We start from the raw sequence: 21626 nt of genomic DNA, 5'->3' as shown, positions 1-21626 counted from the left end.
AATTTAAAGGTATTGTAGATTAAAGTATTGGTTTGTTCCGTTATTGTGCCAACTCACTGGCCCCCTTCGGACAGAATGGCAAACCACAGGTCCAATGGACCTACAGTTTCCCTCCCTCACCCCACCCCGCAAACTCCCAGATGATCACAATCTTCAGTCTAGGAGCTGGCAAAGGTGGCAGGACTGGCTTTGCGGACTTCCTCTGACCCTGGAAGGACAGCCCATGCCATCCAATGGGATGGTAGCCTATGGGAAGAACTTCCTCCCTTAACTCCAGTTTGGGGTAAAAATCCCAATCTGGACCATATGCTTCAGGGAACAGACACTTGGTTGGGTGAGTGGAACTCACTACGGACCAACGGTTCATTCCTAGGTTTGGGGAGGCAAAATTGGAACTGTAGTTGGGTCCGGGAACCGTAGTTCAGGTCATTCAGGCATCATGGGGCAAACCTAAGATGTGTTCACCTCAGGTTCCCCATTATGACTGAAGGCAGCCTTCGATAAGGAAGTACTGGATACCTAAAGCACATTATGCCTCTATATGTGGAAATACTGACCTTTATTCCTTCCCCATTCTGTTGCCTGACACTTCCAGGTTTACTAACTTTACATTTCTACAGACTCTGTGGGACAAATCAGGATATTGAAATGCTTGTTTAAAATACTAAAAATCAGATCACAATAATCTATTTCAGGTTCCATTTTGATTTATCTATTATTTTTGCACTAGGGTTGTGCACGAACCAGTTCAAACCCTGCCTGGCTCGAGGGTTCGATGGCGGGGTGGGGGAGGATGCACACACACACACACACACACACACATACCATGGTTCCCCTGCCGGTGCACATTTCCCTGAAAACCCATTGGGGTGGCAGCGTACCTCTCTGCCACCCCGCTCCAACGTTATCCGGAAGTAACCGGAAGTAGTAGCTGCGACTGCATGCATTGCGCTCGTGCACATCAGGTGCGTGTGCAACGCACTTGTCAGAGCAGAGCGGCAGGAAGGTACGCTTAAGAGCCTCTCCACCCCCCACCCCCATCCTTTGGCAACTGCAGTATTTTTAGTTACATCTTAGGGTGCTCGCTAAGAAATCATTTTTCTAGTAGCTATAAATAAGCAGATACTGAAAGCTTTTCCAGCATCTTGATTTGCTCTGACTTTATCCTGTTATATATTATGACCCTTTATCTGGCAGATTTACAGCTGGACTGGAAGCCTGTTGGTGACATGTTGTGAAATAGACCTGAGCAAATCCCCTGCCCTTTACAAAAGTATTATAGCGCATTCAGGTGAAGTGCATAGGAACCAGGGGGTGATGGATCCTCAGTGACCAACCCAGGATAGAATCACCTGTCATCTTCTCCTTGGAATGTCGCCACAGTTGCATGTACTGTATTATGTAAATCAATTCAAAACATGGTCACTCAAGAACTTACCCCAATAACTAAAAAGATATGTAGATGCTGGTAAGTAAGACGCTGAGCCCTTTCTCATGATTGGAGAAAGGGCTCTATATGGACGAGGGGAGGAAACCACAAAATGCTTAGCTCCTCCGCAGACAATCATCTCTCCCTTGGGGAGCAAGTGGAAAACTCACCCAGATGGTTCCCAGCTCCTGCAGGCAGCAGGGAGTTCCTGGAGCCGGGAGGCTCCCAGAACTTCCATAATGCACTGTGCAAGTGCACGGTGCATTATGGGGATCTTCCCGATGCAGGCCGGGAGACTACTTGGGTGTAGGTGCCGCGTGAAGCTGCGCAGCAGCGACACACAATGCAGCTCCCAGCGGTACACGCATGCAACCAAAACCAGGCTGTGTTTCCTTAGCCTAGTTTTGGTCACGTGTGTGGATAGCTTCACTCTTTGTGACTTCCTGTCCAAAATATCTTTGATTGTGATCCTTTTGGGATTTTGCCTATTTAATCCATCACATTTTCATCCTTAAATCACACCCACTTATCATTAGGATTTTACTCGTGTGTGTCATGCAACTTTCTATTGGACAAATAAAAGTTGGAGCAGTACAAAATTCATTAAATTGCTATTTAAACCACAATCTTATTTTGTAGACGGTGGACTGTTGGGTTTTTTGGCTCTTGTGCACTATACAAAACAACAAGGGATTTGTAGTGGGTAAAAGAAACAATAGAAATGAGAAAAACAACCCACCCGCCACATATAATATTCTATAGATCCTGATCTGTTATGAACATGGAAACCGCAATTTTATTTTCACTATGTAAATTGCAAACATGTGAAATCACAATGATAAAAACACTAATCAAATAAAATTTCATAAAATAATTATACTGTCATTCCTTCAAAATGTAAGTAAAAAAGTGCACTGCAATTGTGCGTGTTGGAGCTTGCCAAAAGTCTGTGCTCTTATTGTTGGAATTCCTCTAAACCGTATGTAGTCAAAGCTGTTTCTTTATGTAGTTCCTCTATTAGTTCCTTTGTACAGTTTTAAGTTATCAGAACCCAGTTGTTTAGAATGTGATATACCAAGGAGCTACACCTTCAGATTGTGAAACAGAATAATACACTCATTTTATGGGAATACTGGTGCAAACATTTAGGATCTGGCTGTTGATCAGTTGTTGATAGCTAGATATATCCATATCCAAAATACCCAAGGGAGACCATAACTCTCAAAGAGCAGTGGGACGAGTACAATTTAGCTAATTTTAATACTTCAGCTGTCATCATAGGGATATGAATCTGTTCCATATGGCAGATATCTTAAATATATAAAAAGTTACTTCCTTGTAGAGAGCAAGGAGGACCAAAAGTTGCCCCCAAAGGCTCCCTTACTCTGACAGAAGGGCTCTTCTTCAGAAGGAAGCTCTTTCCATTGGAGGAGGGGAACCTTTGGATCCAACCCATGGTATTTGCTGGATAAAATCCAGAGTGATTCTAACAACCTCAGTCATTACCCAATTCATCTTGTATTACGATTATTAAAATCCTCGCCTGAATAGTGGGATCAGATTGGCTTTGAGAAGTAGAATAATAATAATAAACCTTTGATTTCAATCTTCTACAACTCCATACATCATGTATTCATCAAACTTAATGAGGCCAATTGCCTTGTGTTATTGTATGCCCCCAGCCCTTTGTGATTTTTTTGAAAACTGCAATACATACTCTGAGGGTGTTTTTTGAAGTTCCTTTTACCCAATTGCAAGGAATGTGAAACTCAAATTGACAATCACCTGTATTTCTTTTTTATCAAAATGAAATACAGGTGAGTCTCTCTCTCTATATATATGTGTGTGTGTGTGTGTGTGTGTGTGTGTGTGTGTGTGTGTGTGTGAGTGTGAGAGAGAGAAAGAGAGAGAGAGAGAGAGAGAGAGAGAGAGAGAGAGAGAGAGAGAGAGAAAGAAAGAAAGAAAGAGAAAGAGTGCAAGAGCGAGCTTCTCAACAAAAAAAAGTTCTTAAAGTTGTTTATATGGCGACAAGAACAGGAAGATCATGTCTTGTTCCAAAGAAGCCTTCAATCTAAAAAGAAACACATGGGAAACACCAGCAATATATGCCCTGGGGGAGATACTATGCTAAGTTGAATAGGAATAGTTGCTCTCCCCTGCTTCTCTATCCAGTTAGCATTAGTATTGACCCCTTTATTTTTCTGGTGCTTTATTCCTCTACTGCCTAAGGGAGATTTGAAGGGCTTCCCCCACCCCCCAAAGACAACCACAGGGCTCTGTGGTCGCCAGGAGTCAACACTGACTCGACAGTACACTTTACTTTTACCCCCACCTTACTTTGAACTGGAGTCATGCTCAAGGGAACCCACCCAGGTTGTTTTTCCTATAACATATCTGGGGTATATTTGACACTAGACTAGTAAAGTACACTTATTCAGGTAAAGGTCAAATACATAACCCATGAAATCATCCATAGGCTGCTTTCAGTGATACATTCCCACTCACAATATTTAAAAGGGGCAATGTTCTGAAACCACGCTCATAGTGACATCTTTGCAGTCATCCATTGCCCTCCTGGTGTGTTCCCAAATTAACATGTCATTTGTCTGAACAGCTGTTCTATGCACAACCATGGGTCTTGATGAATTTCCCCCCATGCAATAAAGAAACGTACCAGGAGGGCATTGGGATGTCTGCAAATGGGCACACTTTTTACATATCCCCCTTTTAACTGAGGGGGCGGGGAGATGTTGTCGGAACCAGCTCCTTGTGTTAGGGTTCTCCAGGACTATTTTAATGCTATATAGAAATTATCAATAAGTAGGCTGGTACCCATTAAAATAATGCATAAGTAGGAAAGTATCCAAAAAGTGGCTGAATGCAGACTGTTCAGTTTCATCAGTATTGGCTTCACTCATACAGAAGAAGCTAAAACAAATATGCACAACTAAAATAGCAATATAGCTATGTTAGTATTTTGGTTACTTCAGATGGAGTTCCTCTTAGAAACAGCACACCAATTCATGATAACAGAAGCCTCATCAATTACCTATAAGTTGCAGATGCACAAAACAATTTATTTGGGGGGGGAGGGAATTAGAATATATTTCATTTTAAACATCTTATTAAACATTGCATAGTGTCTGGAAGGGTATATCTAGAATTCTTCAGCCTTTGTAAAAATGGCTTGTTATAATTTATAATTGTTTGTTTTTGCTTTGCAGGATGATGGCCTTCCAGAGAATGAACATCAGCTGTCTGTAGCTGGAAAGATAAAAAAGCATTTCAACACAGGCCCTAAGCCCAACAGCACAGCTGCTGGAGTTTCTGTTATAGCAGTAAGCATCTGCAATACACTGCTTAAATGTTCTTTTCCTGTGTCTGTACAATGATAATTTGTGTCAAGGAGGTGCCACCCAATACTCAACAGATAGATTCAGCTTCCATGCAACATAACACGGATCTTCTATTATCCCATCACTGTGCTTTTTCAATTGCTTCATCCTGAAAGACCCATCATCAGCCTTCTAGGGTTTGAGGCAGAATGCTCAGTCGCATTATCGTACTGGAAAATCAATCTTTTAATGGATTAAATCCAAAATATACTCACTCATGTGACACTTAGGCTTGTGATTATTTTACTGCTACAAGAAGCATTTCATAGATAGCGCCTTAATAGTGCTGCCCTGTAGCAGAAAGACAGACCCCCGATTAGAACTGGGAATGCTTAAAAATGAACACTAAAACTACTAAGAACCATGGCCACCTCTGGCATGATGACAAGTGCTTGCATTTTCTAGTTCTAGAATGCTGCGTGAATTGACTGCCTGCATGCCACCTGCAAGGATTCCAAGACACCTGCTAGCTGTGGCCTGAAGAAAGCTAATCCATGCAATATTTTGTGTGTGTGATTAGCAATGCACAACCAGCTCTACTAAAAGTACTGGCTGACAACCAGACTAATCCTGTGCAAGTACAAACATGTGCTAGTGCAAAGATGTTGCACTAGCTAGTTCCTCTACTTTGGGAACTTGCACTCCAGACTAGTATTGCACAGGTGCAACAGTGTGTTCTGGTGCAAGGTGTGACCTGCTTCCTGCTGTGAAACCTCTTCCTCAGTCCATATATATTGAAGGCATGATGCAAAGCTCTCCACTATCCTGATGCAGTGCCTTTGTAAGTGGACTGAGCATGCAAGAGATTGTGCGACTTTGAGCATCCGCGCAGCTACATAACTTTCTTGCATGTGTGCATCTTTGTTCATTGCACTAGCACAGCATTAATCTGGATGTGAATACATGGTTTGTCCACCAGTGACTATGTTGGAGATGGTTATGACTTTGCCTTAGTTTAGATCACAGCCTGGTAGAATCACTAATTATATAGTAAAACATATCATGAGTTCCCCTTGTTTAAGGACACCAGAGAGATTTGTGATGGCTTGCCATCCTTGGAAAAATAATCTTGCATGTTCTGTTCTAAGATATACTGCATGCATGTAGATTTTATACAGTTTGCATCTCACTCTTGTGTGCACAATTTGGCTAAGTGATTCCCTTCAGACGGGAATTAAACTGACTCAAAATTTAAAGAGATTGCCATACAAACCTTCAAGCATGTTGCAGCACACCTTGTTGGTGATTTTGGGACAAGCCGCGCAATTGCACATACAGTATGGTATAGTTCAGATGGAAATGTGCCAGTCTCCATTCTCCCTGCTTCCACTCTTGCCAGCAAGATGACCATAAACATATAAGATCTATCTATAGTAAAAGGATTCACATTTGTCCATTCCTCACACTCACATACAGAAGATACTGAGTTTCTACTAATACCATTGAGTGCCCACTTATTTAGCAAAGCACACATTTTCATTCTTTATGTCTGCCTGTCGTTTAAGCTTTCTTTCACAAATGCGTGTATTTTCCAGGCTCCAGAGAAAGCCATCAGAATGATGTGTTGAACATAAACATTAACATATCAGATTAATCTGTGTTTGTTCCCAGCTTTGATAAATTGCAGGTGGTGTGAATGCTAAAGTGCCCTTTTTGTATAGTTCTCTCACTTTTCATGCTTCTTAGTTCAGCCCTTTCAGTGATGGAGTCAGCAGCATGAAGTAACTTCAGCTCCAGTGGCACAATCTGTCTGTTTGCAGCAGCAAGGGATACTTACTCCAGAGTTATTCAGTATTGCAAGGGTTTCCCATTTCAAGCTTATGCCTCCCCCCCACTCTCATTCTTTATTTCTTTAGCTTTTAAGATCAAATAAATAAGCCCTTACCTCCACATGGCAGCTAATCTTTCCCTCATGCTTTCCTTAGGTTTGGTCTTTTTTATGTCATTGGCTAACGTATGGTCAGCATTGTTTTTGTTTTCATTTTTGAGCAACAAAAGCTATAGTAGCTCTCCCACAACTAAAACATCCCATTGTCCGCATTCTTCATATGAAATGCCAGGTATGTTTTCAACTGCCCAGCTGAAAATCTTTTCAATTGGACTGCCAGCACGCTTGTCCATGAGAAGTACTGCTCAGGTCCTCTATCCAGGGATTTCATAGCTCTGGAAAGCTCTTCAGAATGCTTTGCACCCATTCTTTGCCTCCTTTATTCTATTTATTTCTTTTCTTTTCTTCTTTTTGTTTAGTTTTCACCAGTTGCGCTAGAAATTGCTTTTAGTCATTTTAATGTTTTCATAGAGAAAAGGCATTGCAGTGCAGCTTCTCGCTGAAAAACCAAAGACGTAGAAATTTTAAAAAGCAGATGTTTGTATTGGGTATAGCATTTTTGAAATCCACTGAGTATTGGCACCCTGGCTGTTTGGTACTGGAGCTTTTCATGTATCTCTCTACTGTTGCACTTAACGATTTGATTTCTTATGTGTTTGAGCTCAAGCTTCAACTAGTACGTTTAAAACATAAACACATTTCTATAATGCGTTTTTGAATGTCCTAAAAGGCTAGATAATGCTAATAAATTTTGCTGGTCAGAGACTGAAATAAAGTTTGAGTGAATACTAATAAATTCGTATTTTAGTCAACTCTGTATTATGCAATGTAGTGCAGAATTTCAATAGCAACAAAGAATTACTGCCTGCATTTCAAAACCAATTCAGTGTAGATTTAGCAAGGTGAATTATTACAATTAAAATAACAGTTCAAATATGATTGATTTAAAGCTCAAGAGAGTGTTGTGATTAAATTTTAAATGTAAATATTCTTTAAATGCCATGGTATAGTGTTAAGATGTTAATGGGGCATAACTGTTCCTTTTTTAATTAAAATGGTGTGGGGTTGGGGCCAGTGTTCCCTGTAACAAGGATTCCCAGGTGTTGTTGACTACAGCTTCCATAATCCCCAGCAGCAATGGCCTTTGACTGGGGATTATGGGCATCATCATCAACAACATCTGGGAATCCCTGTTACAGGGAACACTGGTTAGGGCTATGTCTGAGTGGATCCTGGATGCAGAATACAAATGTTGATGAGTTTGTGTGTATTTAAGTGTTAGAAGTGTGATTGTGTGTGTGAGCTTTAAGCAAAGATAAGCTTAATTTGGCTAAACGCATTAGCTAATATATTGTATTTTGCTTCCAAATTTGGGACAGGCTGCAATAGGGATAGGCTGTAATATATGGAACACCGCATATACAAGATGGCATTAAGAGAGGTGCTCAGATGGCTTTGAAAGGGGTTTGGCAAATTCATGGAATAAGTCTGTTAATAGCTATGTTCAAACTCAATAAGCCTCTGAATAAGAGTTGCTTTGGTGAAAGTAATGCATAAGGACTTGTGCTTTCATGTCCTGTTTGCTTCCTGGAAGCATCTTGCCAGCCAGTGTTGCTAAAGTCTTTGGACCCTGACATGGTCTAGCAGGTATCTTATGTTCTTAATTAATGCCCTACCACCATCCATTTTGTCAAGGGAAGGGATGGTGTGTGCTCATGGATTTCCCAGTGGGAAATCCATATGTGCAGGGCTTTGGGTCACAGCAATAGGAGCGAGTTCAGAGCTGTGTTGCAACTTTGTTGTGTCTCCCTGCCCATTAAGTCTTATCTATTCCCTCCAAGAGATGTAAGTTTTTCACACTCATTTATTGATATGCAGACTTATCTCCTCCATTGAAATGAATGCTAAACCTTGAGGGTGGAGGCTCAGGGGAACAAGAACTCGTGTGCATTTCAGGGTTCTTGAGCATCAAAAATTTTGGGTATAGAAGACATGTGAAGAAATTGCTACACAAAATAGCAGGTAGTTCTACATGTACATTGTCATCTTTGATGATTGCACACCCATTGTATTGCACTGTGGGTACACACATTGGGAATCTAGAAATGGCTGTGGATTCCTGAAACACATATACCAGTAGATTTGGGGAAAGCATGAATTTTAGATAAGACAACTGCAATCAATTACCCCACTAATCTTTATTTATATGTGATATACCTATGTAAGGAAAATACATACTCCTTAGATTCACAGAGAGGCTGAATCAGTGAATGCTGCTTTCTTCTCTACATTGTTTACACTCCAAATCCTGAAAAATGCTTTAAAAATACACATAATTGCTTCAAGTCTATAAATAGACTTTCTATCAATTTGTCACTGTTTTCTTTGAGTGTTTCAAACTACTGGCTTGACTGTTGCCTTGTAGTGTCTCCAGTCACTAAAAAAGAGAGCTGGTAATTATGTCTTAACTGAACACAGATGTCTTGGAAGCCTTATAGTAAAATGGCATTTCTCCACAGATTTGACAAATGCCACTTTAATGTTCAGAAATTAATAAAAACAAACAGGCCCCTCTTCAAAAATGCACAATTAATTCAGTATGTTAGTCAAGCATAGTTCAATTTATGTCTGTGTTGTGACTGCTAACGGTGTAACTTCAGGTGTGTTCACAATGTTGTTCCTGTTGTTTTTAAGCAGGTAAAAGAGAAGACTAGTGATAGCATTTGCTTTAGTTTTTTGAGAGCCCTGGTTTGGCTGTGGTAGCAAATTACAGCCTCAGGCTCACAGGAACCATGAAGTGGGAAGGGAGAGACAAACGTATGATGAAAAATGTGTACCTGTTCCACTGTGCTTTCAGGCTGATTCAGTAATTTCCTAAATAGAGGTGAGGGTTCTGTGAGAAGCAGAGTAAACCCTGCCTGGATGTATTTCCTAATGTACCTGTAAAGGTAAAGTGTACCGTCAAGTCGATTTTGACTTCTGGCGCCCACAGAGCCCTGGGGTTTTCTTTGGTAGAATACAGGAAGGGTTTACCATTGCCTCCTCCCACGCAGTATGAGATGATGCCTTTCAGCATCTTCCTATATCGCTGCTGCCCGATATAGTGCCAGCGGGGATTTGAACCGGCAACCTTCTGCTTGCTATTCAAACATTTCCCCACTGCACCACTAAGCCTCCCTTCAAATCTTTGGGAGGGCTCAGGCCCTCCCTGGCTTTAAACCCTGAACTAGAACAAAGCAAAAGTTTGAGGGAATAGGTTATTCAGATGTGTTTCTGAAAATACCATTTAACAAAATGGTACATGACATTTTGACAGCAGCTACAAGAAAAGGCTAAACTATCTCCAGAGCATGAGCCACAAACTTCATTGACTAGCATTATCTGCATTTAAGTGGACTCACCCCTGAAATAGATTACTTGAATAGGCTTCATGGGCTTCAACAGAAGTGCATTCTGCAGTAAGGGCCATGACAGACAGACACCATGGCACATGGGCCTTAGGTAGCCACAGGGTGAGGAGTCAGGAGGCAAGAAATAGATTTAGCAGCTTGGAAAGCAAAATGGAGACTGCAAAGACCAGGCAAATTCCCAGCCTGACCTGAAAACTCTTCAGAGTCCTTGCAGGGCAGGAGAAGCTAATGGGGTGCCTTAATAGGCAAAGTCTGACGTCACAACTCAGGGAAGCTTTCTGTCTGCACCCCCATGTGGTAGCTCACTGGAAAGAGCAATAGGGCAAAGATACATGAGTTACTGGTTATAGCAGGGGCAGTAATTCCATTGGGCAGCTGTGTGCAGAACACCAAGGCCACTCAGTGGGGCCAGGTTAGGGTGAGCCAGGCACTGCCTGCCTGATGTACAGCAGCACATGTGCCAGGTGGTGACATCATTCGATCACAATAGGCAGGGCAGTGGTGAGTCCACGGCTGAGTGGGGGCCAGGGCAGCAGGCAAGTGGGTGAGTGGAGGCTAGTAGCAGCAGGAGTCGCTAAAAAACTAGCCGTGGGCCACTGCCAATATCACTACTCTAGTGGTAGTCCCAGTGGTTTTTGAAAGACTGATGTATCCAAACACGAGTCTGCATAAAATGGGCTTGAGCCTTCCTCAGAGAACACTTCAAACATAGTCCCATGCTGTACAAAGCATGAAGTGAATGGGCAGCCTCTGTATGCAAAACTGTCTGTCTCCTGGAGCCACTAGATCAGAGCAAACGTGTTAAGGAGCAAGTTTTGAGGCTGTGACCCTCTAGTCTTAAATGCACGAATATGTGAAACACCCTCAGTACTTTGAGTAAATGTTATTTCCAGGTAAGTAGGCATTGGCTGCAGGCTTAATGAGTTTTAACTGCAGCTGTCAGACAATTAAATATTTTAAGTAGATTAATCTTATACTTTTCAACTGATTATTTCATTACATTTATAGAAATCTATGTTTTATTTCAAAAAAATTATTATAGATGCCTTTTTGAGATACTGGCCGAGAATCCTTTATCCAGACTGCTTGGAACCAGAGGTGTTCCTGATTTCGGATTTTTCCGGATTTCGGAATATTTTCATAAATGAGATATCTTGGGCATGAAACGCTACTGGTTTTTTTTAAAAAGGGGTTTTTTGAGGGTCTCAACAAACCCTGAAGTTCCTTCACGCCTTCCCACCAAGCTCCTTCCTGCCTTCCCTCCTTCCACTCTCTCAGACCGGCTTGAGAAGCGTGTGAATGGCAGTGCTCGAGAGGCAGTAAACAAAAGGCAGATAGCAAAGCCTGAGGGGAAGAAGAACTAAAAGGGGAGCTAACAAGCCCAATGCTTCCCAGCCGATTACAGAGCCGCTGTAATGTTCTCTCTGTGAGTTGCAGGCTTTTTGCTGCTTTGTTATACAGTACTGTATATACTCTGTTAGCTGCTGAGTTGGGGCTGGGATTGGTCTAGGGGCTGAGGGGTTTTTTATGTGTGAGAGAGAGGTTGACGCTACAAGCATTCCTCCCGCCCCTCTCGGCATGGTGTCTGGATTTCGGAGCTTTTCGGATTTCAGGAGTCCGGATAAAGGATTCCCGACCTGTACTGAAATAAGATAGCATACAATGTGATATTAAAGAATTACCACTCATTCTTAGCAGGAAAGGTCATTCAATATTACTTTGCTGTTTCCCATTACCAGAACCAAAATGGCCTGAAAATGAGCAAATGTGCCATTAACATGGAGCCTTGCTAATTAAAATGGGCCCTCGCTGATACAGCAACTAAAGATTAATCATACCAACTAAGCAACCAAATAAATTTTAGTTTCTTTATCAGTTAAAGCTTGCAGCCTTTGTTTCATTTAAAGCAATGAGTTTTCAGGAGAATAGACCGACCCCTAAGTTACACAATTGGAAAGAAGATGACACAAATAAGATTCCCTGCCCTCCTTTCTACTTCAGTCCCGTGCACCCATTGAAAGGCTACTGGTGAAGTCGGGGTGGAATCTCCAGAATCCTGTGAAATGGGGCATGGAGGGATGCAGGTAAAAGAACAATAGGCCCAAACTGGGCAGAGGGAGAAAGCACCTTGCACAAACAGGAGTTCCACATATGCAAAGTGCCTCCACCTGATATGACCTATCCTCTCCTCCACCTGTAATCCCTTGTGTGCCAACCAACACCTGATGTCCTAGGAAGGTCACCTGATCTTCGAGAATGACCTCTCTTGAGGCACGGGGGGCTGCAGTAGGGAGAACAGATGGACAAATTTACTTGTGCCAGCTTCCTTCTATTTATGCAAGTTCATCCTAGCACTAAGTTCATCCTAAAGTGATGGATCCTAAGATGTTAGTCAAAGTGCTTGAGCTAGTTCGTCCATGCAAGTCAGTCACCTCACAGTCCCTTCCAGCACAATTCCAGGTAGACTATCGCGTGGAAAGTGATGTGCTGCAGATATATTCTGTTCTCTCATAGGACTGTGCATGGTCACAGTCCATGCGTGAGCCAGCGTGGTGTAGTGGTTAGAGTGCTGGACTAGGACCGGGGAGACCAGAGTTCAAATCCCCATTCAGCCATGATACTAGCTGGGTGACTCTGGGCCAGTCACTTCTCTCTCAGCCTAGCCTACTTCACAGGGCTGTTGTGAAAGAGAAACTTAAGTATATAGTACACTGCTCCAGGCTCCTTGGAGGAAGAGCGGATATAAATGTAATAATAATAATAATCATGATCATGATCAACTTGATCCCAGTAATGATAGAATCATGCACTTGATCCCCGGGGTGGGCCGGATCCCAGTGAACTGATACTGATGTATCGGTTCAATGCATTGATCTGGGCAGAGGCTTACCTTTGCTGAAGAACTGTTTCCCTTGAAGAAACAAGCTGGGCAGCCACAGCATTTTGAATTGCTATCTTCCTTTTCTGGCCTTGTCCTGTAATGCAGCAGGAAAGGATGCAACAGCATGACATTGTGCCCTTTTCCGGGTGCATTACGGGGGGTGGGGGATCAGCTGTACCCTATAGTTACAGGGCATGCCTATTTCCCACCCCAGTAATGCACCTGAAAAATAACGTGTCATTGCATCGCATCCTTTCCTAATGCATTATGGGTGAGACCAGGAAGGAAAGGTGGTAATTTGCAAAACTTATGCAGCGGCTGGGCCCCGCCCCACCCTCTGATCCTATTCAACATTAAAGCAATACGATGCAGTCTGGTATCAAATAGTGTACTGATATCAGTGGCATTTTTCATTTGAATAATTTCCAGTGAAAAATGCTTCTACAGGGCTTGTATCACTTCCGACCCAATTATTGGTTTGAGGCAATACATAGTCCTGTTATCTCAGGACTTCCAAAAAAGTGCCTGTGTAACTGCAGAAATGTCAGCAGAATATGCCTCTATAACAATTATTCACTGCTAGTTCAACAGGAAATGTTGAATGATCAAAATAATTTGGGGTGTTTACTGTATTGAATAAGACCCTACATTTCTCTATGCAGATACCCTACATTAGTACAGTTAAGAGGGGGGAAATGATGGGTGGGGGAAAGCATCTAACAAGCATATGTGAACTCCTCTGGATGAGCCTTAAGTGGTTTGTGAATCGCACCACTGATTATGAGCTGAGTTTAGATGTCACTTCTCATTTCTGTTTTGTTTTTTAACTTTCATTTAGATATCATTTGTAATCTGTCTCTGTAGCCTTTATTGTTTCAAGTATGTTGACTTTGGCAAACAGACGGGGGTGTGTGTGTGTGTGTGTGTGTGTGTGTGTGTGTGTGTGTGTGTGTGTGTGTAGGACAGAGAGAAAGAGATCTAAGGTCAAATTCTTCTGCCCAAGATTAATTAAAATTCAAATAATAATGTAATATTTTGGTTTGAAATCCTTTGGAAGGTTGGTTGTTGGGTATTGCAAGTGAATTACCTAAGTATGCCAGTAGATGGCAATAGCAGATCAGTCTACCTGGGTACTAAAGAAAATAGAACCGCTGCATATTTTCAACAGGAAGTGTTCAATAATTCAGGATGTTTAAAATATTTGGAATAAGACGAAACATGGATTGGTGAAACAAAATAAATGCCAGATTTTACTTTACTTTTTTTTAATTTTTACATCTCCACTTTCTGGCTTGAGATGTGAGATGCAATAAGTAAATAGCAGGTATCTGTATGTAACAGACTCTGAATTAAAATTGTAAACTTTCAGCATTATGTTACTGCACCATACTTCTAAAGATGCAAACCAAAACTAGCCTTTTTCCTTTTATAGATGTACATGAAAATGTTACAGCATTCTCCAGTATTAAACTGCACAGTGTGCCTTTCTCTCTCTGTCTCTCTCTGTTGCTCTGTTTCTCTCTAAAGGACTTTCTGCACTAAAATAGCATTTAATTACCTGTTAAGTGGTGCCCCAGCCACACATCAATACATTGTGGAAAGGTTAAAAAAACACCACAGCCTTTTGTTGCTATCCCAGTTTCACTGCAATTGCAAAATCAAATGGAATATGCGCTTCTTATTGAGTTGCATATGTGTCAAGATTCATCCCCCCCCACAAACTAAATGAATTTAAAATTATGGTTTGAATTTTGGTACAAAATAGTAGAGATTTTAAAAATGCAACCTTGTACTCATTTATTTTTTGCTTGAAGTGTACGGTGAAGCAATACACAAGTTATCTGTGACTCCTAAGTAGTCCATGTCTTCAAGATTAAATATGGTTTTAAACCGCAAGCCTGAATTACTAAGACTGATGGAAATGTCAAAATGTGATTCTTCTTTTCATCTTTGCACATTTCCATGGTTATAAAGAAGCATAACTTAATCATTGTGTAGCTAGTCTGGTCTATTCTGGTGCTAGCAATGGCTACAGTTTATTTTATTTTTTAAAAACAACCCTACATCATTTAACCACTCCCTTTATTATTAAAAGAAAAAAGAGGGGAAATATCTTTCGTTTCTTTACAAACTATTTGTCAGACGTTGAAATTAATGCATACTGCAGCGAGTAACCTGTATTTCAGCTTAAAATAAACGGGATTCTAACTAAGTAAGAGAGACTTAGGGCTAGTTTTCTTTTTATTATTTGTTTGTTTTCTTGTTTTCCCAATTCCAGTGCATAGATTTTTTTTCTTTCTTTAAGGATGTTAGACAACTTTGTGAAACTGACAATAAATATGCACAAAATAAGGAAGAGTTTTGGTCTGGAGGTCTTAATTCTCTAGCATAATGTCGATCCACTGAGTTGCCCCGTTTCTCTCTGCTCAGCTGGACCACGGGTTTACCATCAAGAGATCAGGGTCTTTGGACTACTACCAACAACCAGGAATGTATTGGATAAGGTATGAGATGGTACAGCTCCAACAGTCAGTGTTTCCATGGCAACGTGCTGGCAGTCTCCATTAACCAGTTCCTTCAGTGAATAAACATGTTTTTTTGATTTGTTATCCAGTTCATATGCTGCTTTATCAGTTTCATTTTAATCTTGAGATGCCACACCCCCTCATTCCTTTTCTTCACCCATTATTCACACTGACATTGCAAGCTTTTTCTTCATTGCACATGCTCAGTATCAATTTATCCCTATAGTTAAAAGGACAGTGTATACAGAAAAATAAAATGGCAACGCTCAAGCAATTTTTCTTTTACCTTTATGGTTTTAAGGCAACTACTATCCTGTTCTTTTCTGTTTTAGACGCATGAAATAGCAACAGGATATTGGTACCTATGTACAAACATAAATATTTCTTTTCTGGATGAGATGTGGAATTATATACTGTCATTTTAAATTCCCTCCCCTAAACACAACCCTTACTTTATAGATTGAACAATGCATTGGCATAACATAGTACTTAGAAGCTTTTCCCCAGTTCAGTGAAATATAATGCATTGTATGTGTGCTGGTAAGCTTGTGTTTTAAAAGTATGCACATTTTTGTTTCCCTTAAAAAAAACAACAGTAGATTTTTTTAAAAAAAATATATTGCATGGATATCCCTCTCTTTTCAGTATTATCCTACAGTGTGTATTGTTGATAGGTTTGTGATTGTGACTGCTTCTCAAATGGAAAGCACAGTAATTTAAGTTTTGGTTTTTTAAAGAGGTGTAATTTTGCTACGGGGGGGGGGGATGCTAAGCCCTACTTACAGTACTCAATTGCAGGTTCCTGTGAATTTTCTCTGATAGCTATTTAGTATATTTGTTCATGAGGTTTGCTTGTGATTTATTTATTTTTTAAAAAATGCAATGGATCTTACCTGGAAATTGTCAAATGCATTTCCTTTAAAGGATCTGCTTTCAATTCTGTACATAAAATTTCTTGCAAATTTTAGCTTCATTAACATAATGGGTGGCAGCAGTCATCGCAAGCGTTTACAGTAAAGTAGATATCTTCATTCATATAATTTAAATGAAATGAATGGATGAGATTGTAGCAGGCTATGCCAGAAGAAATAGCTTGTTTGTTTGTTTGTTTGTTTGTTTGTTTGTTTGTTTGTTTATTTATTTATTTATTTATTTATTTATTTATTTATTTACCGGCCATATTTGTATACTGCCCAAAACGCCTCTGGGCAGTTTACAACAAAACAATAAAAACAACAAGTAAAAATGTTAAAACCCAACAATTTAGAATTTATAACAGTGATAAAACTATTAAAATCATCAAACTATTAAAACAGTATCTAATTAAAAGCCGGGGTGAACAAATGTGTCTTGACTGCCTTTTTAAAAGTTGTAAGAGATGGGGAGGCTCTTGTTTCAGTAGGGAGCATGTTCCAAAGCCTTGGGGCAGCAATGGAAAGGGCCCGTCCCCAAGTAGCCACCAGACCAACCGGTGGCAACTGCAGATGAACCTCTTCTGATGATCTTAATGGGCGGTGTGGTTCATTGTGAAGAAGACGTTCTCTTAAATACCTAGGCCCCAAACTGTTTAGGGCTTTATAGATTATAACCAAGACCTTGTATTTTGCCCGGAAACTTATCGACAACCAGTGTAGATCTTTTAAGATCTCCAAGATTATCCAGAGACCAACCTGGCTGTCACATTCTGGACCAACTGCAGTTCCCGGACTACATACAATGACAGCCCCTCATAGAGCACATTGCAGTAATCCCCACATAGTGCGCATTGCAGTAATCAAGTCTGGAGGTGACCAGCAGATGTACTACTCTTATGAAGTCATTTATCTCAAGAAATGGATGCAGCTGGCATATCAGACGAATCTGATAAAAGGCACCTCTGGCCACTGCCTCAACCAGGGACACCAGGGAGAGGTATGTGTCCAGAAGCACCCACAGACTGTGGACCTGTTCCTTCTGGGGAAGTGTGACCCTATCCAGAACAGGAAGATCAAAATCATCTCCCGAGTTCCGACCACACACAATTAGAGATGTACAGAACCAGTCCGACGGTTCGTTCCAGGGGTTCGTGGGTTTGTGATCGAACCAACACCCCCCACCACCTCCGGTTCTATCTGGACTGGAACCGAACTGCGGGTCCAGTCCTGCAGGTCTGTGAACTTTTTTTAAAAAAAAAATTAAATTAAAAGTACCTACCTGTAGCCCCATCGGGGGGCTTGCTGTAGCCACGGTGGGGGGGTGTCCACGAGTGTTCCCTCCCCCCCCCCGCCAGCATCCTCATCACCGCCGCAGCCAGGTAAATCTAGTCTTTTGGGCCCTTTCAGGTCTATGTAAAGGCACCGCGCATGCACAAATGCCCTCTCCGAGGCCTGGCATGACCTACGGCCTCGCAGAGGGCATTTGTGCATGCGTGGCAGCAGCCAAAATGGCCACCGCTCGCCTTTACGGAGGCCCGAAAGGGCCAAAAAGACTACGTTTACCCGGCCGCAGAGGTGATGAGGGAGGCCGGCGGGGGAGAGGGAACCCTCGCGGACCCCCCTCCCCCCATGGCAACAGCAAGCCCCCTGAAGGGACTACAGGTAATTACTTTTAATTAAAAATAAATAAATAAAGTTCACGGACTGAACCGGAGCAGGGGAGGACTTCGATGGGGGCCGGACCGAACTGGCCCGGTTCTGTTCAGGCCGGTCCGGCCTCGAACCGAACCGGGCCAGACGGTTCCATGCACACCACTACGCACGGTATATATATATCAAATAGCAGTTGTCCCAATACATATATTCAGAAGTTGTTTCTTAAACGAACATCAAAGTGGGTGCTTTTCAGGAGTGTGGGAAAGTCTTTCTTTCCTGGTTGTAGGCTGTTTGAACTTGATATTAAAATATCACTAATATGCTTGGGAAATTTTTAAAGTTTTTAATCAGCATGTAATGTCATATTGCTGTTGTACACATTTGCAAAGGGCAAGTGCAACCAGTGAATTCAAATACCAGACCCAGACTGCAAATTACCAAACCTTATACCATTCACTGAAAACCATCAACATGGCTTTCCACTATCTGTATTTATCACCTGTTGTAGTACTACTAAGCATAATATATTTGTCTATTAAATGAAAGAGTAACTTAAGAAGGCATCAATATAAGCTCATTCAAGAGTAGAGGTACATTTTTGGTAGATTATAGTATTTATGAGGGTAAATTAGTGTGATAGGAACTATCTTACTGATTAACATATAATTTATGTTTTATGGAGATATTTAGATTGGGGAGAGGGATCATTATGTGAACACACGGTGATTTAAACATTCAGTTCTGGTTAATTCTGGAGAAAAACATTTTAGAAATAACATTCAAATGCATAATAAATGCATACCCAGTGTGACCGTAGATATGCATGATAACCTAAAGCCTTCTTCTCACAAATATAAATACTACTTTACATTGCTTTTACATCAACCATGGCAGCAATGTGAACATGGGAGAGAGAGGAGGGAAAGCAAAGTTAGAAGTAAACAATCTGAAGGAAACATGCATCAAAACACGACCTTGCAATATATCCATCTATAAGGGCTGGTTAGAAACATTACAAAATTACCATGTGGAAGGGACTTCTGTGAAGTAATTAACATGCAACTGTATGTAGCATGCGATGCACACCATGATTCTACATTTTGGCTTTTCCACTCTGTGCATGCATTATGTGCATACATTGGGAGGCCATATCATATGGTGGTTTACCATTGTACATACACTGGCTGACATCTGGATTAGCAATGCATGGATGTAGCAGTGCTGAGTTCCAGACTATCAATGTGCTGTTGTGCAAGCAGCAGAAGAGCAAATTTTCAACAATCTCATCTTCCCACTGTGCATCATACCATATGTCCCTGAGGGCAATGTGACATTATGCACAATGGGCTTCAGAGGGAAGGGGAGATTGTTAAAAACTGACTCTTCCCCCGCTCATGCAACAGCACTGTGGTAGTCTGGAACTCAGCACTGGTACACCCACACAGTGCTGGTTCAGGTGTCAGCCACTGGGTGTACAATGCTGAGTGTGCTTTGGGCGTAACTCAACTGATCTGTGCGACCATATTTTGGGCATTATGCCACAGAGAAGACATTGTGGCTTCTCAGTTTATGCACATGGAAAGGGGAAAATATAGGTATAATTGTCAAAAGAATCATATGTAACATGGCGTGTCTTCCACACAGAACGTTTGCAATGTGAATCGGCAAGAAGTCTTGCCAATAATATAAGGCAAATATTCATTGTATGTCTATGTGCATTTTCTCTTTGTTTTCATTCCTAGATCATTCTTAGGTTTTCCCTATTTTATGTGCTTTTCTTGAATGCCAAACCTTGCATTATGGTCAGCCACAATTATCAGAAAATGCTATGTTTGGTGTGGCCCAGATTTCTAATTTGACATCTGCCACTAACTTTAGACATAGGCCGTGGTCAAAGAACAAAGCAAGCACCTCTGGTACTTTTATTTTTAGTAGCCTTTTCATGTAAACTTATGTAGCTGCCTTATATGTAGTCAGATCTTTGGTCCATTAGCCCTGTCTATTATGCTCCAATGGTCAGTAGCTGCCCACAGTGTCAGATGAACGTCTTTCCACCCCTGTAACCCAAGATCCATTAATCGAAGATACTTAGAATTGTCCCATTGGCCTTAAGTACAAGTTAAACAATGTGCTTTACCACTGAGACATGAGAGGTGCTATGGTCAGACTAGACCATTAAATACATCCTTTCTGAGATTTACCAGGACACAGCTAATGTTACAGTACTGTACTGTTAACAGTTGTTGTTCAGCCAATGCCACCATAACACTGAATATTGTTTAATATGGAAAAGGACAACATAGTTGTTCGGCAGTTAATTTTTCAAATGTGGTGTTGAAAGCTTGCAGTCATTGTCAATGATCTATTTTGGGTGCAATAGGTTTTCTGCCTGGATTTGTTTCTCCTTTCACTTCAATCTGTACTCAGTCCAAAATCTAATATTGAATGGACTGGTGGCTCCCCTGTACACTCCCATTAAATATGTGCATCAGCATCCATGCAAGACTGTTCATTGGAGCATCAGAGACACGGCTCATTTAAAAATACCTTTCTAGGATCGTATCAATTCAATATGCAGGGAGGGGAAATCACAAGACTGAATGCTCCGCTACATCAAAAAATACTTACACATGTAAGGCTATCATGCCAGGGAGAAGAATTCTAGCCTAAGTCTTCTCCTTTATGTACTTGATTTCAATAAGCAGATAGGTCATTCATTTGTTTGTTATTTGGGAGAGAATTCAAACAGGATATTCCCCCATCTGTAGTCTGACTTCATACATTCCTAGGAGAATTGTAGTATGAGATCGTTCTGAACATGTAATTTGACATGTTAACAGATTGTATATATTAATAATGAACTCAGATGGTCGAGTGCTTATCACTTTGAAAATGAAATGAGCCTGCCAGAAATATAAAGTAGTGATTTCTGCATATCCAGGACATTCTATAAATATGCAGAAGAATATAAGTTTGCACATTTTTTAAAAAAGGACATTTTAAAAACCAAAAAGGGCCTTTTAATTCCAGGACATTAAGAAATGTTAAGGGAGTAGGTTTGAGAGCAGTTGACACCTTCTTTCAGTTGAAGATGTCAGCTGAAAGAAAAGAAATAAGATGGAGGGTGGTGGAGGAGAGAGAATTGGCCTGCTTAAGCCCTTAAAAACTCATAGGAATCATCCCAGAGTGGGGAATTGGGGTTGGGTGTGTGTGCTTTGGGGTTTGAAAAAACCTGCATTCCCTGCACTAAATAAGGATGCTTCAGGAGGGAAAAAAGGAAACAGTTTTCTTTTTGCATTATCTATCTATCTATCTATCTATCTATCTTTATTTATTTAAAATATTTATACCCCACCCCTCTCACATTAATAAAATAGATAGAATGTAAAATAAGACTAATAAAGTTAACAAAAAAAAGTTAAACAAGTTAAAAGACCAGGCTAAAACCACAATTAAAATTACAATTGTTTTTTTTTAAAGTTCCAAATTGAAAGTTAGTTTAAAAGCTAAAAACTGAGATCCAGATCAAGCATGTCAATGTGAACCCACTAGTAGGGATGTGCACTAAATGATTTTTGCAATTTGGTT

At 40.9% G+C, this 21626-nt stretch overlaps 1 protein-coding gene across 4 annotated transcripts in view; it reads left to right on the top strand.

Moving 5' to 3' along the window:
- Nucleotides 1-21626, top strand: part of DCLK1 (doublecortin like kinase 1) — a 399204-nt gene that overhangs the window by 354691 nt on the left and 22887 nt on the right. For 3 of the 4 annotated variants that reach the window (XM_053305405.1, XM_053305404.1, XM_053305408.1), the window contains one exon: nucleotides 4654-4767. In XM_053305405.1, the coding sequence (XP_053161380.1) occupies nucleotides 4654-4767 (114 nt within the window). Of the gene's footprint in view, nucleotides 1-4653; nucleotides 4768-15373; nucleotides 15448-21626 lie in introns of all 4 variants that reach the window. The other variant, XM_053305407.1, reaches the window with a different exon arrangement.

This window comes from Hemicordylus capensis, chromosome 3 (assembly GCF_027244095.1).
Source record: "Hemicordylus capensis ecotype Gifberg chromosome 3, rHemCap1.1.pri, whole genome shotgun sequence".
In the NCBI taxonomy this organism is placed as follows: domain Eukaryota; kingdom Metazoa; phylum Chordata; class Lepidosauria; order Squamata; family Cordylidae; genus Hemicordylus; species Hemicordylus capensis.
This window is presented reverse-complemented; position numbering and strand designations above follow the sequence as displayed.